We start from the raw sequence: 19,823 nt of genomic DNA, 5'->3' as shown, positions 1-19,823 counted from the left end.
CCTGTCTTGAAAAACCAAAAATCCCAAAACAACAACAAACCAAAAAAGAAAGACATGTGCCTTCCTACCTCAAAGGTCTGGACCAGAAGTGGATCCACCCACTTCAAAACTCCCTCATAGGCATGCCCTCCATGTCTGCATTCATTTAATTACGACCGAGAAGAGCCACCAGACTGTCCAAATACTCTACACTAGGGTGGCAAACAGCACAAAGCATTCTCACAGGGCCAAGGTTCCAGCAGACTCTGCTGAGGAGCCTTCTGGTTCCTACATGGTGCTTTCTAGCTGTGCTCTCATGGTGGGAGAGTGAAGTGTGCTTCCTTAGGCTCCTCGAAGGCCCTCATCCCGTTCAAGAGGGCTCCATCTTCCCTTCTAGTCACTTTCCAGAGGTCCCACATGTGACCGACACATCAGCACACAGGTGAAGAGGTAGGCGTACATTGTTTGGAGCCCTACTCGGCTCACTCCTTTACTGTACAAGAAACAGCGTGGGCAGGTTTACCTGAGGCTTTGAGAGGAAACGTAAATTGTTTGAAATTACTTTTAAAAAAAAGTATGTGAAGGTCAGAGGACAAATCCTATCATGTGGGACCTGGGGATTAAAATCAAGAGCCATCTCACCCCTGGAGGAAATTTTTTAGATGACAGCTACTTTGAGTGGACCCTATAGTCAGATAGCTCAATATTCAGATGATATCACACCTACTCTATCCACGTCCTATGTGATGCTCTTTGAAAGTGACAGGCACTATTAATTCCTTCTGGAGATAATACAGGTGTGCGAGGGCTGCTTCTGACCCGCTTACCCCCAACACACTGTTACTAGTAGGGGAAGTGCCATTCCTAACACCAGATCTGCCGGTTTCCCAATGCCCTCCGGTAATGCTCTCCTCTCCTCCGCCTCTGGTTGTTTCCAATGTGAAGCCAAGAGGATAAGCACAGGGGAGAAGTTGCTGATGCCAAGTGTGGGATGAGCAAAGCAAGCTCCACACTGGCCCCAGGTGGACCACTGGCCACAGGATCAGAGACGCGCCTGAGCACAAGGTGGCTGGGAGGAAAGGGTCGCTGTACTCCTGTTGGGCAGCTGCTTGGGTTCTTCACTTTCCTTCTTGAAGTGCCCATCTCACTTCCACGCACACTACATGTCAGTTGCTTCCCCAGGCACTGGCCTCTAGTCAGACGGAGGCCTGAGTGAGGACACTCCGGATGACTAAACCAGAGCTGAGACAGCACTACTGAAGTCATAAAGTCAGCTCAGCAATAGGTCTCCTTGCCCCCCCACCCCCACCCCCCGCCCGCCCCAGGCACCCTCAGCAGCCTATTCGCTGAAGGACATTTTCTATCTGTCAAGAAACAGACTGGGATAGGCAGTGTCCCTGAGGCTGTGTTCGGAGCTGCCCCAGTTCTTTGACCCAGTTCAGGTTAATCTATACCCATTAAAGAAAAAAAAAATCCTAGGATGGGAGCAGTCAGCCTGCTTTGGAGTCATTGCTCTCTGGTGTAAAATCACCACTGAAGACAGATACATCTGCTCTTGGAGAAATAGTAAGAGTTAAAAATAAAGGGAGGGGCAAGTGAGATGGCTGAGAGTAACAGGGCTTGCTGCACAAACCTGGAGACCTGTTCAGTCCCTGGAATGCGTGTAAGGGTGGAATGGGAGAACTGACTTCACAAACTTGTCCCCTGACCTCCACACACACACACCATGGAATGCGCCCCCACCTCCACTGCAAAAAAGAAAACTAAGGTTGTATGTGTCAATGGTTCCCACTTTAGCCTCTTGACGCCTCTGTTTTCTATGTGTAGATAGGTTGTACCTGTCATGTAAAGTGGATGCCTGAGCAAAGGAGCCCTTGGAATAGCCCTCAGCAAGCAGTGAGGATGCAGAGGATGCTGGGAGTCACTGGCCTTGCAGGGAAGTCAGGGTCTTGGAGATTCTGTGCCTTGCAGCAGATGCAAGTAGATGTTTCTTCAGTCTGAGGCCTGTGTCTAACTCCCTACCTGTCTCCCTGGCTCACAGATGCTGCCCCTTAGGCTCCTGCTACCTGGGACTGGGCAGGGATCTATTGTAGCTGTATCTACAACAAATTCGTTCTGGGCTAGGTAGATTACTTTCCATTCTGTCCCATCATAGCCAGGTTCAGCAGGATTGGTTTGATGATAACCACCCCCTTGCCAGCCTCCAAAACCCATGACAATAAGGAGAGGAGGGAGTGGAGGCCAAGGTCTTCTCTGGTCTTATCTCCTGGAGGGTGTCAGCGCCTGAGAGGCAATGGGACTCTAGAGGGTAGATGGGAGCAATGTGGCAGTCACACTATCAAAGGGTCTGTGATGGGCAGGGGCTTTGCAGGTGGCTTCTCTGATGCTGAACCCGGATCAGACTCAGAGCTTGTGGAGAGGTGTCATGTGTCATCCGTGTACTGATGGATCCTGAACAGCCACAGATAGGCAGGACCAGGCCTGGAATGGCACAGTCTCCCTTGGCCAACCAAAAGGGGGTAGAGAGAGAGGATGGCCTAGCCGTCTGGATTCTCACTGTACTCCCTACCCATGTTTCCCACTTTTTACCCTCTAGCCACCCATGGCTAACATGTCTTACTCTCAAGGCCCTCATGTCATCGCTGCAGCAGGAAACAGATGGAACCATCCTCTGCACTTAGGGAGTTCATCAGCTAAAAACAGTCCAAAGACAATATATCTTAATTACCTTATGAAAAATACCTTGCAGAAATAAGTTGAAGAGGAGGGGTTGGTTTTGGCTCACCGCTTTAGAGGATTCAGCCTCTGGTGTCTTAGCTGCATGACCGTGGGCAGAACGTTATGGTGGAGAAGTTTCTTTCCTTTGTAGATGGGAAGCAGAGCTGAGGTGTGGTGAAGGGCTGGGTCAAGGTGGCAGCCCCGGGACCCACTTCCTCCATACTCCACCTTCCACAGTTCTGCCTCCATCCGCTAATGGATCGAACCGTTCACTAGGTCAGCGGCTAGGGTGGGATGAAATTCCTTCTGTGGGGACGGTGAAGGCCTGGTACAAGGAGAGCTCTTGTTGCCAGAGCCGTCCACAGGTGGCTGCGGCACCTTTGTTGGGTTCAGTCTGTTTTCTGTTGCTATATAACCACATTCCCAAGACTGAGTAATTTATAAGTAGGCCTTTAGGGGCTGGAGAGATGGCTCAGTGGTTAAGAGTGCCACCTGCTTTTCAAGACGTCCTGAGTTCAATTCCCAGCAACCACATGGTGGCTCACAACCATCTATAATGAGATCTGGTAACTTCTTCTGTAAAGCACTTAATATGCAATAAATAAAATAAAATAAAATAAAATGAAATAAAAAATAAGTAGGCCTTTCGTTCTTCATAGCTATGCAGGCTGAAAAGTCCAAGAGAGCATGGGGCAGCATCTGCTCAGAACGTGGTGAGGACCTTCTGGCTATATTATAACATGATAGAGAGCATCATGGGTACAGAGAAGCATAGCATCTCAGGTTTCTTATGCAGCTACTGATGTCATGGGGCAGCCCCATCCTCACAGCCCCGTCTGTCCTGGTAGGGACTGAAGGATGCTGGGAAAACCTGGAGGCCAAGTCAGCTTTGGTATGTTAAATAGGTAGCTCAGCTACTTGTCCCAACACCTAGCACTTGGGAGAACCAGTTTAAGGTCATCTTCAACTATGTAGGGAGTTCAAGGTCAGCATATGCTACATAGACTGTCTCAAGAGGAAAAAGAGGAGGATGGCTAGGCAAGGTGGCACACACCTTTAATCCCAGCACTCGAGAGGCAGAGGCAAAGGCAGGCAGATCTCTGTTAGTTTGAGGCCAGCCTGGTCTACAAAGCAAGTCCAGGACAGCCAAGGCTACACAGAGAAACCTGTCTCAAAAACCAACCAACCAAACAAACAAACAAAAACAACAAACAAACAAAAAACAAAACAAAGAGGATAAAGATGAGAAGAAAGAGGAAGAGAAGAATTGGCAAAGGTGAGTGAGAAGTGACTGCAGTTCCAGGGCCCCTTCACTTCCAGATGGGGGCCATAAGACTATGTGCTGACTGGTGGAATGTGGCAGAAGTGAGGCATGCTGCCATCACACACAGTCCAAAAAAACATCTTCCTAGTCACCACTGTTCTCCCCAACTGGGTGCCAATGCCTGAAGAGAGATTGAAGGCCACTTAGTGAAGATGGCAAAGGCCCTGTCGTAGTTAGGATTCTGCCGCTGTGAGGAGGAGACACCATGACCATGTCAATATTTAGAAAGTAAAAATATATTAATTGGGGCTGGCTTACAGGTTCAGAGGTTGTCCGTTACTGTCATGGCGGGAAGAGGACGTGGTGCAGGAGAGGGAGCTGAGAGTTCTACATCTGTATCAGCAGGCAGTAAGGCTCAAGACAGTGGGCTCCATCTTGAGCTTCTGAAACCTCCAAGCCCACCCCCAGTGACGTATTTCCTCCAACAAAGCCACACCTCCTAATTAGTGCCACTCCCTGTGGGCCTATGAGGGTCATTTTCATTCAAAGCACCACAAGCACCTACACATGTGCTCAAAGCACAGGCCCTTCTAACACACTACCACCAGCTGGATTTCATGTGAGCAAGAGGCAAACATTTGTTAAATCACTGGGGTTTGTTTATTTTTATAACAGCCCGTATCATCTTAACCTGTGAAAGAGACAAAGAGGAACTTGGTTCTCATCCATCAGTAGCCCACATCCAAGCCTCTGTCCCCTGGTATAAAAACTGGATCCCAGGTCTGGGGAAGATTTGGGGAAGAGCCACAAAGAGAGCATCTGTGGTCGGTAGGACAGCAGGATGGGAGGACCAACTGGAGTCCAGACGTGAGGAAGGCCTCTGGTAGCTTTGGGGGCCACAGTGGTCCTTTGAGGAGGTCCAATCCAGAAAGTCAACCTTTGTTGTCCAGAGCCAGGGGCATCCCACGGCAGCAGGTTCTGGGGCCTGAGTCTGCTTCTGCATAAGCTCCAGGCTGTTGTAAACCATCCCACCAACCTACTGGGCAAAGACAGCATGTCCACCAGCCCTCTCTCTCACTTGTCACCGCCATCACCTCTCTCCATAGTACACATACGGCTCCATTTTTCTCTGTCCCACCTCTCCATCACATATTTGAAGAGGAGATAAAACATGGTTTTGTTTTGATCCTAAGTGTGGGATGGGGAAGAGAGCAGGATGTTTACTACTTAGATGTGAGAGAGCAGGATGTTTTTCCACTTAGAAGTAAAACCACTTTTTGGGGTGGGTGGGGGCTTGGTTGTTGTCAGCTGAAAAATAATCCTTGAACAGACTGAGAGGATATATAGCTGAGCCCAAAACAGGAGAGGAGGCTTTTTGTTGGGACTTGGTTTTGGGCTGTTCATCCCTGAACTTTGAGACACTCCTAAAGAGAACTGCTCCAGGGAAGGCTTCAAGGCTTTGGACTCCAGCTGAGGCTTCAGGTTCCGGTTGCTCCAGGTTCCAGCAGCAATTTTGGTAGAATTGATGGTCTGCTTAAATCCTGCTGACTACTCCAAGAGAATCGTTCCTAGGAACTGATACCCAGAAGGATTCAATCTTGTTTTAATCTCCTTTCCCTCCAGTTTAGGCTAGTCCGGTTGTAAGGGAGGTATGCTCGTTTAATAAGTTCATAATAAAGTATAATTGTTAAGGTAATTGAGCCTACAGGTGGCGCCCAATGTAGGGCTCTAACCCACGACCCTGAGATTAAGAGTCTTATGCTCTACCAACTGAGCTAGCGGTGCTTGGGCATCTTCAGCCCACCCTGGGAGCAACCCATTGACGTTTCAATGATGGACCGTGACCTGAAAGTTTCAATGATGGACCGTGACCGGGAAGTGTAAGCCAAATAAAGCCTTTTCTTCCTTAGGTTGCTCTTGATCAGAGCATTGAATCCCGGCAAAAGAAAAAAAATACCATGGCCCTCTCTAATCTTAATCACCCCTCAAAGAACCCAAATACTGTCTATGTGTAACTTTGGATACTACTAAATTTTTGATGTGAGAACCTTTGGGGGACACACTGATGCTGTAAAAGGAGGTGTGCTCAGGAAGGAACCAGCTTTTGGATGGAAACTTGGATGAGGCAACCCTGAAGGACTTTTTGAACCCTGTTTAAGACACAAAACCAGATGTGGATCATTTCAAGAGCAGCACATAACTGGCAGCTGTTTCCCTCCCTCTCATTGCTGCTACTGTCCAAGAGAAGTGGATTCTGGCAGAGAGGGCCTGTCTCAAGCAAGCAAACAAACAAAAGGAAAACCACAATGACAAAAAAATACAACATGGGCCAGGTGTGGTGTGTGCACACCTGAACTTCATGCACTTGGCAGGGGAAGGCAGAAGGATTGCCAGAGTTCTAGGCCATCCTGTTCAAGCTAACCAGAGCTACATAGAAACACCCTGACTCAAAACAAACAAACAAACAACAACAACAACAAAAGCCAACCAATGAGCCAAGTAACCAACCAGCCATCAAACAAAACACTCTAAATAAATAAACAAACAAACAAACAAATAAATAAATAAAATACAGCATGGATGAAGCTTGAAGATATTATTCTATATGAAATAAACTAGATATAAAATGGCTGATACTGAACAACTGCACTCATATGAGGTCACCAAAACAGCCAACCTTATAGAAAAAATAGAAAGCTCTAGAAATAGAGAGGAACAGTTGAGTAGTTAAGTGAATATACTGAATGCTGCTCAAGTGGGCATTTAAAAATACTTAACACCTGGCGGTGGTAGCACATGCCTTTAATCCCAGCACTTGAGAGGCAGAGGGAGGCGGATCACTGTGAGTTTGAAGCCAGCCTGGTCTACAAAGCGAGTCCAAGACAGTCAAGGCTACACAGAGAGACCTTGTCTCAAAAAACCAAGAAGAAAAAAAGAATACTTAACATGGAAAATTTTATGTTATGCATTGTTACCATAATAAAAATACAAATACTCAACTAAATGCTGACAAGTTCTGATTTGACTGAGGTGGTGAGATTCTGGCCTCTGCAGTTTTTAGCCAGGTCTTCCAGGAAATCTGTTGTGCAGCTAAATTGAGACCACTCGTCCAGCTCTGGTTGTTGGCCGACAGACAGTCAAGGGATGGTCTCTCTGACATCCTTCTAGCGGGATCTTCCCAAACTTTCATGTTTATATGCACCCCCTGAATGCTAAGACACAGCTTCTGAGACCGTCAGTGGCTCCAGGGTGAGAAGTTACATTTTTTGTCTGAAGATGAATGACAATCATTAGGGCTTTGGGAGCTCTGGGTGTGGTCCTAACAGGCAACCTTGCATTAGCTAAGGAACAGGGTGTGGCTCAACATTATTAGCAAATAAAATGGTCTGGGTTTTGTACAAACCTGATTCCTCCTCCTCCTTCTTTCTCTTCTTCTTCCTCTCAATTTCTTCTTCCTCCTCCTCCTCCTCCTTCTTTTTTATTTGTTTTTCTAGAGGGTTTCTCTGTGTAGCCTTGGCTGTCCTAGACTTGCTTTGTAGACCAGGCTGGCTTCGAACTCATAGTGATCCCCCTGCCTCTGCCTCCCAAGTGCTGGGATTAAAGGTGTGCGCCACCACACCTGGCTTTAATTTCTTCTTTCTTCCTTTTCTTCTTCCATTTTCTTTTCTTTCTCCTCTTCTTCCTCTCCATTTCTTTCCTCTCTGTCTCTCTGTTATCTTCTTCCTTTTCCTTTTTCTCCTCCTCATCTCCTCCTGTGTCAGGGCCTCAAACTTTCGAGGTAGCCAAGGGTGATCCTAAACTTCTGATCCTCCTGGCCCCACGCCCTGAGTGCCAGGATTATAGGCATGCACCATCACATCTGGCTGATGAGGTGCTGCAGACTGACTCTGGGGCTCCACGTCTGCTAGGCACCCGTGCTCCCGACTGAGTTACACTCTAGACTGTTCTGTCTGTGTTTTCAGACCTTGTGTACTTTAGCAAGGGGCCAGCTCTTTTGAACATTTATCTGGCTCCTGTTTGACTTGCAAGTTTCCCTGCTCACTCTAACATATACAGTCCTCCTTGGGCCCTGGACCTTCCCCGGCAGCCTCCACCATGACTGTGTCTCCCCACAGAGAAGTGTGCAGTGCTCCCCATACCATCCAGGCCGCACCAAGGCTCATCTGACCAGACCGCTCCGTATCCATTGCTTACCTGTTTCAGTCCAGCTTGCTTATGGGTGGATTCTTCTAGTGGCAGCATCCTTATGGCAGACGTGGGACATCATGGACATGGACGGTGGGACATCAGGTAGTGTGACTCAGGAAACAGACTCTTAAGAGCTAAAGCCTTGTTGTGATCTCATCCTGATCTTCTAAGCTTGGAAGAGATTTCTAAGCCCTGAAAGCCCTGGCTTTGTTGTCAGCCAAATGGACATCCTGACACTGTCTCCCAAATCAGCAATGAGGTTATGAGGCAATGTGATGAGTGCATTTTACTAGGCTCCTGCCCTACACCCCGTAGGGCTTCACAATATGTTCTCATGACAATGTCTCCTTTTGCAGCCACTAGGAGGGCTCTGAGGAGTCAGTTATTCCTGCCTGTGCTCTGCTGGAGTGTGTGTGTGTGTGTGTGTGTGTGTGTGTGTGTGTGTGTGTGTGTGTGTGTGTGTTTGTGTGTGTCCGTGTGTGTCCACTTAGTTAATTCTAGACAGAGCTTCTCTATTATTGTGCCTGCAGTTCCAGATATGACCTGCAGATGGTGCACAAAGCCACCGGAGGTGTCCTGTTCCTAGCGGGCACCAGGGCCTTGGTTTTCACCAAGCTGTTTGTCAGTTCTCTGGGGTCTGATTTGGGTGTGGGGCTGACATGGGCACATTTCCAGGAACTCAGGACTCACTCCAGAGTCTTTACTCTTTCACTCACCTGTTACTATGGCTGTTCACGCGAATCCTTATGGTCCAGGCTGCTTGGTGAGACCTGTCTGCATTCTGCCCGCATGCTTCCCTCTCTATGCCACCTGTTGGTCCCTTCTCAGTCCTCTGTCACCTTCAGAAACAGCAGATATCAAACCACCTTCCTTCCAGATCCACAGCCCTGTCTCCCCGGGGCTGGTCCCCAGTGGAGGAGCACACTTTGGATCTGCTGCTGGCCTTTAGCTCAAGGCCTTTCTTGTTTCTCTGCTACTCCAAACCTTTGCAGCCGTGGTGGGAGGTCGCCCGAGATGTTCCCTGTCACCAGAAATGCTATCACTGTACAATGAAATATTCCATGGGACACTTTTCTTTTTCTCTGGTGTTCGAGTTGCCGAGTCCCTCCAAAACTGTTGTCTCTCTGAGTCTCTTTTCACCCCCTGACCTCCAGCGACCTCTCCTCTCCACGCCTTGTTAGCCCAAGCACTATATAACATACTTATTTGTACTCCTCATGTAACTGTGCACCAGTGGTTCATGCAGCTGTGCTCCCCTCGCTGCCCTGGCTCTCCTGGGAGCCAGGGGACTCCCACTGCCTGCTCTAGGCTTTCCAGTACATGCTCGCTGAGGTTGCTTCCTCGCATGGGGCATCACATGCCTCTCACCTGCAGACAAGAAAACTGGCTCAGAGGGGCTTAGGCACTTGCTCAAAGCCACGGAGCTGGTCGCCTCTTAGAACCCAGCACGGATCTGAGAACAAAAGCACGCTGGATAGATGTACCCTGGCTAACTGAACGCCTTTAAAAAGAGCTTCCAGCATGGAGTCAAAGCCGGGGCCTGGTACAAGAGGTCTCTCCACCCTCCCCACTGGCCCTTGCCAGATGGGAAAAAAAAGCCACCACGTAGAAACATAACCTTTATTGCACACAGCGCTGGGTCTTTTTTCATAGAAAAAGGTATTAACACATAAGCATCTGCAAATTGAAGCAACTCCTGGTTTTCTTGGGACAGTAAAATGGCATGCAGTGTCTCTGAGTTGGGATTTTGGTCTTTGTCAAAATCACCTAGTTGGAAGGGGGCAGGTGAGGAGGAGGGCAAAAAAAAAGTTTTTTTGCTGTCGTTGTGCCTCTGTCTCAAAAGGAGGTGAGAGAAATATATAGATATATAGATTGTCACTGTGTTCCCTTCTGCCTATATATGTATATATCTCTCCACACGGATTTTGTGGGGGTAGAGGATTTGACTTGTTTTGTGCCCTGGCTTCATGGAGAAGAAGAAGAAAATAGTTTCATTTGTACAAAAGAGTCCTATGTACAAGTGTTCATGACTTGGGGGTTTCTTTTTGACGTCTTTTGTTGTTGTTGTTCTGTGAGTTGAATATAAATTATTCAGCCACGCTGGTGTGTGAGGGCTGGAGGCGTAGAGGTCCCAGTGCAGGGCCTGTCTGATGTCAGCGTTTCTACACCAGGGTGTAGGATTTGGAATAGGCCCCAGCCCCCTGTTTCTGAGAACGCCCTACTCCCGGGGTGCTCATTTCCAGTAGTGAGTCCCTGGAGCCTCCCATTTTGGTGTGTGGGCCTCCGGCCCGTGGAGGTTCAGTGCTGGGAACCGGAGGGGCAGCGCTAGGGCCGGCAGGGGGCTCACTTGGAGTAGGGCCAGGTGCCGGGGGTGCCGTGCTGGCTGGGGGGGCCGGCATGGCCAGAGTCCTCTGAGGTAAGGTGGCCGTGGAGGTGGCAGCAGGGGCTCCTGGATGGGGGAGGCCCAAGGGCTTGCTGGCAGGGTCCAGAGTGAGGTGCCGGGCCTGGGTGTGGTAGGCTCGAGTCAGGTTCCTCATGGAGGCCTCTCGGGGTGGGACCACAGGGCAGGGCTCTCGTCCATCTGTCTTTCGGAAGAAGGCCTCTGACTTGGTGTACAGTGGCAGGTTGCAGTAGTCACCTGCGATCACAGAGGCAGAGGATATCAGAACCAGAAGCCTGGGGACACATTCACTAAATCCCTGTCTGCCCTTGCCACACTAAAGGGATGACCACGATGTAATAGGCTCCTCCCAGGTGTCAATCATGTATGTGATTTTTTTTTAAATGCAAAAGAGATAGTATCATTTGAATTATACAAATAAGAAAATTAAGGTCAGAGAGGCTAACTGACTTGTTTTAAACAGAGATATGAAGAAGTTAAGGCAGAACACGGTTCTCAGCTGTTCTCACATGCCTGGTCTTGCACTGTCAGGGATCCAGGCTAGGCTGGCAAGATGTAATCTAGATAGCGCTGTGGTGCTGGGAGGCAGGGGCCCAGAACAGGGGGTGTGGGCTGAGTACTCACTCTTGTTGGCTCGGTGAGGGATGGGCACAGCCACGTTCTTGCCCCGGTCAGCATCCTGGGGCTTGGGTGGAGAGGCAGTGAAGCGGCAGATGCCAGGCTCCGAGGGCGTGCTCATAGACGTCATACTGTCGGCATTCTCGTTGGTGCCTGTGGTCATCTGGTCTGAGGAGCTGTCCGAGATGAAGCACTCTGTGATTTCAAACTTGGCGTGCTGCAGCTGCTCCTCCAGCTTGGCGTGCTCATAGGCCCGGGCCAGCTCCTCATAGGTGGAGGAAGCACTCTCAGTTGACACCATGCTGTTCCGTCCTTTGTCTGGACCCATGGAAGGGGTGGGGTTGAGAGGAGAGTAGGTTATGGGGTGGGCGTGGCGCTATCCCTAATTCAAGCAGCCATCTGAAAGCCTGGCCGTGAGGGCATCAGGATTGAAGATCCTGTTCTCTCTGGTGAGGGTGGTAGTGGTGGCATAAGTGAAATCATTGGCTTATAAAATATAGAATATTTTTCAGCCTCAAAAATAAGCAACCAACCCCTGGAATATCAGCGCTCTCTCTCTCTCTCTCTCTCTCTCTCTCTCTCTCTCTCTCTCTCTCTCTCTCTCTCTCACACACACACACACACACACACACACACACACACAAATGTCCAGTGCACCTTTTTTTTTTCTAATTATTTTTTGGGGGAAATCAAAATAAAACCCTGTCCAAGCAAGGTCAAATGTCCCCCCTCCCCAACCCCCACCACACTGAGAGTCAGTGGCTAGCTGAAGGAAAGCGTTGTGAATGTTAGACAACAGGGTAGTTAGAAAGGAACTGGGAAAAAGGAGTGGGCAGTGAGTGAGGGGAGCCAGAGGAGGATGGAAGGGGCGCAGGCAGGCGTCTAGACACACCTGTGTCCTGGGATAGGCTGGCACTGTAGCTGTCACTCTCAGTGACAGTAACGCCATGCTGGGAGCCCACAGTGCGCCAGTCAGAGGTGAGGGTCCGAGCAGGGGTGGAGGCCTGGCACTTGGTCAAGGTCCATTGGCTTGAGTACCGGTTCCGGGTGCTGTGGGCTGATTTCACATTCTTCCGGGACACCGGATCTACACAGAGGGAGGCGAGAGGTAGCACCTACCAACTGAGGGCACTTAGGCACTGGCAGCTGGCACTTGGCACAACGAGCAGTGGGGAGCAAGGGTCGACGGCAGGAGCAGCCACAGAGCCTCCCCGCCCCCCACCCCGGGAAGGCTGGCCAAGCAGCTTTCCTGACCATGTAATTTTCCACAGGAGAAGAGTGACAGAAAAACTGTAGGAGTAGTGTGTGGGGGGGGATCCTGACCCCCCACCCCACCCCAGCATTTCCTTTCACATGGCAAAGAAGGCGATGCTCTGTGCTGCTGTCTTCTAACCATTTTATGCCTCTGTCCTTGATGTGGGCTCTTGGCATCTGGAGTCACTGTTTGTGACAGAAAGCCCTTGGAGAGCACAAACCCTTGCCCCAGAATTCTAAGTAAGGAAACCAAGAGCTAGAGAGACAAGGTTAGCGGTGCCCAAGGTCATTTATAAGTAGGGTGTCTACAGCCAAGGCCTCCAGACTTTGAATTCCAGAGCCTTGTCTACTCTCCTGTCCGATTCCATTTCTATGCTTGCTCTAAGTATGTGTGTGTGCATACGTGCTCATGTGTGTGCCTGTGTGTGTTTGTGTGTGGAAGCCAGAGGTTGACGTCTGTTGTCTTCCACCTTCTAATCTTTTGAGATAGGGTCCCTCACTGAAACCGGAGCTCACCAATTTGGCTAGTCTGCCTGGGCAGTGAGCTCTAAGGGTGGGCCTGCCTATGTATCTCCAGAGCTGATGTATTACAGATGTGTGCCTCTGTCCCTGGCTTTTTATGCAGGACCAGGATCCAACCAAAGTCGCCAGGCTTTTGCACAGGTGTTTTATGGACTGAGCCAGCTTCCCAGCCCTTCCTTCCTTTCTTATAAAAATTAAAAATAAAAATATCAACTCTACCCCATGCGGAGTGAAACTCCCCCCCCCCCCCAGCCCCAGCTCTTTGGGATTAATGCATACTGGTTCCTGGCCGGATGTCTGACATGTCGATGAGGGGTCCCGTGCTCTGGATGAGGGCTGGATGATGCAAAGAGACACCAGTACAGAAACTCTGTGGGTTGACAGCTTGGCTGAACTCAGCGTCCGTGACAGGGATGGTGGCCTTGTCATCTCCTAGAGAGAGAAAAACAATCCCCTGAAGTCCTCCTCAATTATTTCTTTCTTTCTCCAATGCTGACACCAGCAGCACTCTCCATTGGAAGAAGAGGAAAGTTGGCCTTGGAGAAGAACCCCAGGGTTATGCGGAGTGGGTGGGGGTTCTGCTGGGCTCTGGGCGTGGCCATGGAGCTTGCAGTTGTCCTCTGTGGGTTGTGTCCTGGGGAAGCACACCTAGAACAGGTCACTCACCCAGCTGCTTGATGCCCTCCTTGTCCTCAATGAGCAGCTGGACCCTGGGGATGTCAATGTGGAGCCGTGGACCCTGGGGTGGCCCTTTCACAGGGGTGTCGAAGCTTCGGTTGTTCTTGCTGTGGAAGAAGAAAAGGAAGTGGGTGGCTCAGGAACCAAAGAAAGTTGGTGTAGGGAGCTTTACAGATCAAAGGGTCAATAGAACCCTCTTTGGATGGCTTCAGTATTGGGAAGGGGGGGGGATGACTGAGGGAGGGGGTAGGGAGAGGGGAGCAAAGAGAAAGCCGAAAAGTGACACCTACCTTATCAGCATTTCTGCCAAACTCTTAGCATCTGCAAAACAGTAGAGAGAGGTAGCTGGGTGAGATGGGAGTTTGAGCAGGAAAAGCCATGTGGATGAAGAGGGGACATTGTCTAAAATGACAATGGTCTAAAGAGTGGATGGAGTAAGATAAAGACCTTCAAGATAGCAATGATGGGCTGGAGAGATGGAGGAGCACTGACTGTTCTTCCAGAGGTCCTGAGTTCAACCCCCGGAAACCACATGGTGGCTCACAACCATCTATACTGGAATCTGATCCCTTCTGGCATGCAGCTGTATGTACAGAGCACTCATATATAAAATAAATAAACAAAATATTTATGATTTCATGTTCCCAGTTTGCTGTTGGCTTAGGCCTGGTTCCCTTCCCTTAAGGATATTATTATTGTTTATCTATTTGTTTATTTATCTAATAGCTATCTATTTATTTATTTATCTAATAGATGTCCCCTAAGGAGAGGGGACATCTTCGGTGCTCTGTCTTCTTCATGAATTTAACAAGATGCTATGGCATCCATAGCGTAAGTGAAGGCTCCTCAGCTGTCTCTTGGGAAAAGGGGAGACTATTGGATGAGGCAGAGGTGGTCAGTGAGAAGCACTAGGTCTAAGCTCTCACACCAGCAAGAGACTTAACATGTCTTCCTCTAGTGGGCATCGGATCTTAACCTTCCTAATGGTGCCCACTTATACAGTTCCTCATGTTGTGGTGAACCCCCCTCCCAACCATAAACTTATTTTGTTGCTCCTTCATAACTGTGATTTTGCTAATGTTGTGAATCATCATGTAACTATCTGATATACGTCCACAAAGGTCATGACCCACAGGTTGAGAACTGCTGCTCTAGGGTATCTGTGCCCCAAGGTCCATGAATACATTCGAGAGTCCATGCCCTATCTCAAAGATGCCTTGAATCTCACGGGGACTCTTAGGTGATGATACTGGGAGAGAGAGGAAGCAAAGGGTTTATCTAATGTATTAGAGCCCAGAAGCAGAGAGAGTGACCTATCAAAGTGGAGATAGCGGGATGCCTGCATCCAACAAGCCATCTACCTGTCTACCCAAGCACTCACCCAGCCATCAAAATATCCATCCATCCACTCACCCAGTGGTCCAACTATCTATTTTTTAAAAATTCCTTTTGTAGTCAAGAATAGTCTTCTGAAATTTCTGATCCTGCTGCTCTACCCTCCTAAGCACTAAGCTTACCGATGTACATCATCATGCCTAGCTCCTGCAGTGCTGAAGATCATACCCTAGGGTACATGTATGCTAGGCAAGCACTTCCAACTTACTATATCTCCAGACCTCTCATTGACCTTAATCATCTACCCAAACAAAACGCCAACTATTGACTCATCTCTGCAACAGTGCACTCAATATCCAGCCATTTTTCTATTTATACATCCAACTAACTATCCATACCACCATGTAATCACCCATCATTCATATCATTATCTCACCATGTAGTTATTTTTTAAAAAAAGATTTATTTATTTGGTTTTTTCCGGGACAGGGTTTCTCTGTGTAGCCTTGGCTGTCCTGGACTCACTTTGTAGACCAGGCTGGCCTTGAACTCACAGTGATCTGCCTGTCTCTGCCTCTCAAGTGCTGGGATTAAAGGCGTGTGCCACCACGCCCGGCTTATTTATTTATTTTATGTATATGAGTGCTCTATCTGTGTGTACACGTGCATGCTGGAAGAGCGCACCAAATTTCACTGTAGATGGTTGTGAGCCACCACATGGTTGCTGGGAATTGAACTCAGGACCTCTGGAAGAGCAGACAGTGCTCTTTAACCACTGAGCCATCTCTCCAGCCCTAGCTACTTTTTAAAACCATCTATTTGGATGGCTATATCATGCATCAACTTGTTACCTGTTATCCATCAAAATACTCATCCTCCCACCCACCTACTCACTTAACCATTTACGTACCCAAACCTTCAACAAGCCATTTATCTACCCATTCTTGTATTTATACATCTTTCTATTAACCAGATATTCAACCATCCATTTAAGTGCTCAGTCAACATCCAACGATCTAAGCACCCATTCACCCAGCTGTTCACTGAAGGATCCATTCTTCCTTCCTCTCCCCATGGGGAGGTTAACAATTGCCTCTTCTGTGCTACTATTGTTCCCTGGTTTCTCATGCTACATAGTGAATGCTTTAAATATATGTGGCTTGCCCCTTCATCTCTGCGTCTCTGTCCTTCAACAGTACCAACTCTGCATCAGACTCAAATATTTGTCAAGGGATCGAGCAAACATGAAGTAACTAGTAAGTGCCTGATACTGAGCCAGGTCCTGGGACAGCCAAGGAACATGAGAGCCATCCATGCCAGGCTATGGTGTTACGTGTTGAAAGAGGATGGCATTCATGGAAACTCCCTGGCCAGGAATTGAACAGGTTCCTAGAGAGATGTATCTGCCAGCCAATATGGAACTTGCATACGTTAATAACCGATACAGCTTTACCATTGTAGGCCTGTGTAACTGTCAGCCCTGCTCGGTGCAGGCACAAACTCCTGGGAACACAGAGGAGAAACTATGCACAACTGAGGAGACTTAAGGTTTGAGTGGCAGGTCTTGCTTCCAGGGGACACAGACTCTGTCCCTTGCCCAGGTAGTTCTGTGCTCCACTGAAGGGTGGCCATTGTTGCTGGAAGTCAGCGCCCTCTCTTCCTGAAAGCGGAGGGGTAGGGGGGGAGGGGGAGGGGGAGGGGAAGCTCCCTACCTCGGAGCCGCTTCAACCGTTTCTCCTTCCTCTTCTTGCGGACGACAAAGAGCAGCGCCACCCCCAGCGTGGCCAGGATGACAGGGCAGCCAATGGTGAACAGCTTCTTCACGTCGTCGCCTTCACCTTGAGCAGACTTGATGGGTGGGATGGTGCCTGAGTGGGGCAGAGAAGAGAACCCAGGGATGCCGTGAGCTTGCACAGTCCCACGGGTGGGGAAGCCTGCTGCTGACTTCTGTTGTCCTCGGTCGGTCTCCAACCCCACCCCCACCCCCAATCCAGAGCTGTAAACCCTCCCCTCTGCTTCCCTAAATTCTGGTCCCCCTCAGGACAGCTGCGAGCAGTTGCATAGCTCTATCGCTATCTTCTTCTTTTTTTTTTTTCTATCGCTATCTTAATGACTTTCTGGCTCTGTTTTAGGACTTTCCCGATCTCTCTCGGGGTTATTTTCCTGCCTGGCCAGGTCTTACGTTTAACCCAGGAGTAGGGATTGATGAGATTACATTCCCATATCTAGCTGGGCAGGGGAGGAACAAGGCAAGGAGATCAGTCAGGAGAGGGTGGATCCCTGCAGTCTCTTCCCTGATGGAGAATAAACTCCTTCGTCTCTCCTCACTCTGTCCCTGTTACCAGCATCACAAGCAGCATTTTCTGTCTCTGGGTGCCTGCATGAAGGCAAGGATAGAGTCCACCCATATGAACCTCTGCCAAACCCCAGTCCTTGCCTGTTTCCCAAGCTGTGTTTAAGAGTCATCTCCCGCTTGAAGACTTTGTTGCTGGGGCCTATCTCCTGAGACTGTTTTCATTCTGTTTCCTATATAGGTGGACTTAATTTAGCTTCTGACAATCGGTCCCTAGGAGCTCAGCTTTCTTTTCCTACAATGCCTCTTTCTCTCTCTCTTTCTCTGACTCTCCCTCCTTCTTCCTCTCTCACACTCTCCCTCCCTCCCTCCCTCCCCCTCTCTCTCTGTCTCTCTCTCTATCCCTCCTTCCTCCCTCCCTCCCTCCTTTCTTCTCTCTTTCTCTCCCTTTCTCCTCCTCCTCCTCCTCCTCCTTCTTCTTCTTCTTTCTCTCTCTCTCTCTCTCTGTCCATCCCTCCCTCCCTCCCCACCCCTCCTCTCTCTGAAGCATCCCTATGAGATACCATTTAGGTGCTCACCATGTTCTTGGTACATTTCCAGACTTCCTTGCAGTTAGATTAGGGTCACATTATTAGTTGGTACAACAGAGGGTAAAAAAACCATGTGATTTTTTTTTTTTTTTTTTAGCTAGAGCAAAGCCCTGGGTGTGGTCCCTAACATACACACATGTATGTACACATGAAAAAGTTATGAAAACTTGCCCCTTTAAGTCAGTTAAGAACTGATGTGCCTTTTTTCTTTGGGAGAGGGGCCATGTTCAAGATGGTATAGCTAAAAGGTGGTAGCCAATCAGCTTTCTCAGAACAAGAGAAGACTTCAGTGGGTGGAGCCACCAACCTCTTAGTATTTATTATTGCAAAACAGGCTATCCATTCTTTTTTTTTTTTTTAAATATTTTTTATTTATTTTATGTGTGTTGGTGTGAGGATGTCAGATCTTGGAGTTACAGACAGTTGTGAGCTGCCATGTGGGTGCTGGGAATTGAACCCCGGTCCTTTGGAAGAGCAGGCAGTGGTCTTAACCACTGAGCCATCTTTCCAGCCCAGGCTGTCCATTCTGAGTAATACACTCCGTTAGCAGAGTCCTGAGGGGGCGGGACCTCAGTTCCATCTCCCAGAAGCAATGGACATCAGGAACTGCATCTTGTTCAAAGACTTTCATTTGCCTGTCAGGACTGGCCCCTCAGTTGATCTGCCTACTTACCCACCTGCTAGCAATCAGATGGCCCTCTGTCTTGCTCCTTAGTCCTCTACCCTGGGTTTATTCCTGTCTGCTTTCATTTGTCCTTCTTTTTAGATACCTAGGGGCTGTCCCATCCCATCTTTTCCAACTCACTGCCATCGTAGTCCAGGGTGGCAAACTGGGCGGTCTCGTTGCCACAGCCAGCGCTGTTACAAGCCCGCATGCGGAGCTCATACCACGTGGCCTCTCGCAGTTCTGTCAGAAACACCTCTGTGGAGCTGTTGGCCCGGACACCCTGCCAAGCCCAGGTCCCCTTGGGCCGGTATTCCAGAACAATGGCCGTGATGGGGCAGCCGCCATTGTTCCAGCCCTGCAGGTTGAGCCGAGCATGTGTGGAGTTGATGTGGGTAAAGAGGTGCTGGTCTTTGCTGAAGGAAGGTTCTGGGAAGGAGAAAGAGAGACATTAGGGTGCCCTAGACGGAAGGGATTCTTTCATCTGGGAAAGCTTTTCTTGGGGGCAGCTGGGACTGCAGTAGGGGCACCCCAGGATTGTAGAAGCAAGAAGAGGTAAGGCCCTACAAGTGGGGGCCCAGCACTGAAGGGTGAGAGACAGAAGGAAGGAAGATCGCCAACTTTCTGACACTCCCTGGTAGGGAAGTAGGATCTTTTAGATAATTGATTAAATTTTGACAAGGTCTTAGGTAGCCCAGGCTAGCCTCTAACTCCCTATGCAGCCAAAGGTGACTTTGAATTTTCCGATTTCCTTTCTGCCACCTCTAAGTGCTAGGACTACAGTTTATGTGGTGCTGGGGACTGAACCCAGGTGTTCAGGCATATCAGCTACGGACCGCCCCCCCCCCCCCACCAGTTCAGATCAGTTTCGCCTAGGGAGAATACACCGAGATGCTCTAGCGATAGGAACTAGGAAAGAAGCTGGGTCTCCTCCCTTGAGCCCCCTATGCACTTGGCTCCATCGTCTGGCCCTACTGTGGGCTCTCCACTCCACCCACCTCCCTCCTTGGGCCCTGTCCTTCATCGCCAAGCCCCCCCCCCCCCCGCCCCCGAGCCGGCCTCACCTCGCCCATGGGTCTTGGCCTCGATGATCTCGCTGATGCGCCCAGAGCCCACACTGTTCTTGGCCGCCAGCTTCACCTTGTACCATGTGCCACACTTGAGGCTGTCTAGCTTGAAGGAGCGCTCGCTGGAGCTGATGAACACATCCTTCCACTCCTCGCTGTTATCCACCGAGTACTGCAGCACGAAGCCTGCGGGAGGGGTTGGCTCCAGTGGGCAAAGCAGTGAAAGGCAGGGCAGCAGAAACCCTGCCTTGA

The 19,823-nt window shown here is 49.4% G+C and overlaps 1 protein-coding gene across 1 annotated transcript in view; it reads right to left on the bottom strand.

The window, feature by feature from the left end:
- Positions 1–9,755: 9,755 nt before the first annotated feature.
- The window catches only part of DSCAML1 (DS cell adhesion molecule like 1), a 314,580-nt gene continuing 304,512 nt past the window's right edge, over positions 9,756–19,823 (bottom strand). Inside the window, exons 25-33 of the mRNA XM_084782627.1 lie at positions 19,569–19,757; positions 18,646–18,933; positions 16,670–16,825; positions 13,913–13,943; positions 13,611–13,729; positions 13,224–13,376; positions 12,061–12,255; positions 11,175–11,486; positions 9,756–10,787 (exon numbers count right to left, since the gene is read on the bottom strand). Coding sequence (XP_084638753.1) covers positions 10,312–10,787; positions 11,175–11,486; positions 12,061–12,255; positions 13,224–13,376; positions 13,611–13,729; positions 13,913–13,943; positions 16,670–16,825; positions 18,646–18,933; positions 19,569–19,757 — 1,919 coding nt within the window. The 3' untranslated portion in view covers positions 9,756–10,311. The remainder of the gene's footprint in view (positions 10,788–11,174; positions 11,487–12,060; positions 12,256–13,223; positions 13,377–13,610; positions 13,730–13,912; positions 13,944–16,669; positions 16,826–18,645; positions 18,934–19,568; positions 19,758–19,823) is intronic.

This window comes from Acomys minous (assembly GCF_964271855.1).
Source record: "Acomys minous genome assembly, chromosome: 5".
Lineage (NCBI taxonomy): Eukaryota > Metazoa > Chordata > Mammalia > Rodentia > Muridae > Acomys > Acomys minous.
The sequence above is the reverse complement of the archived record's forward strand: the minus strand, read 5'-3'. Positions and strand labels throughout refer to the sequence as shown.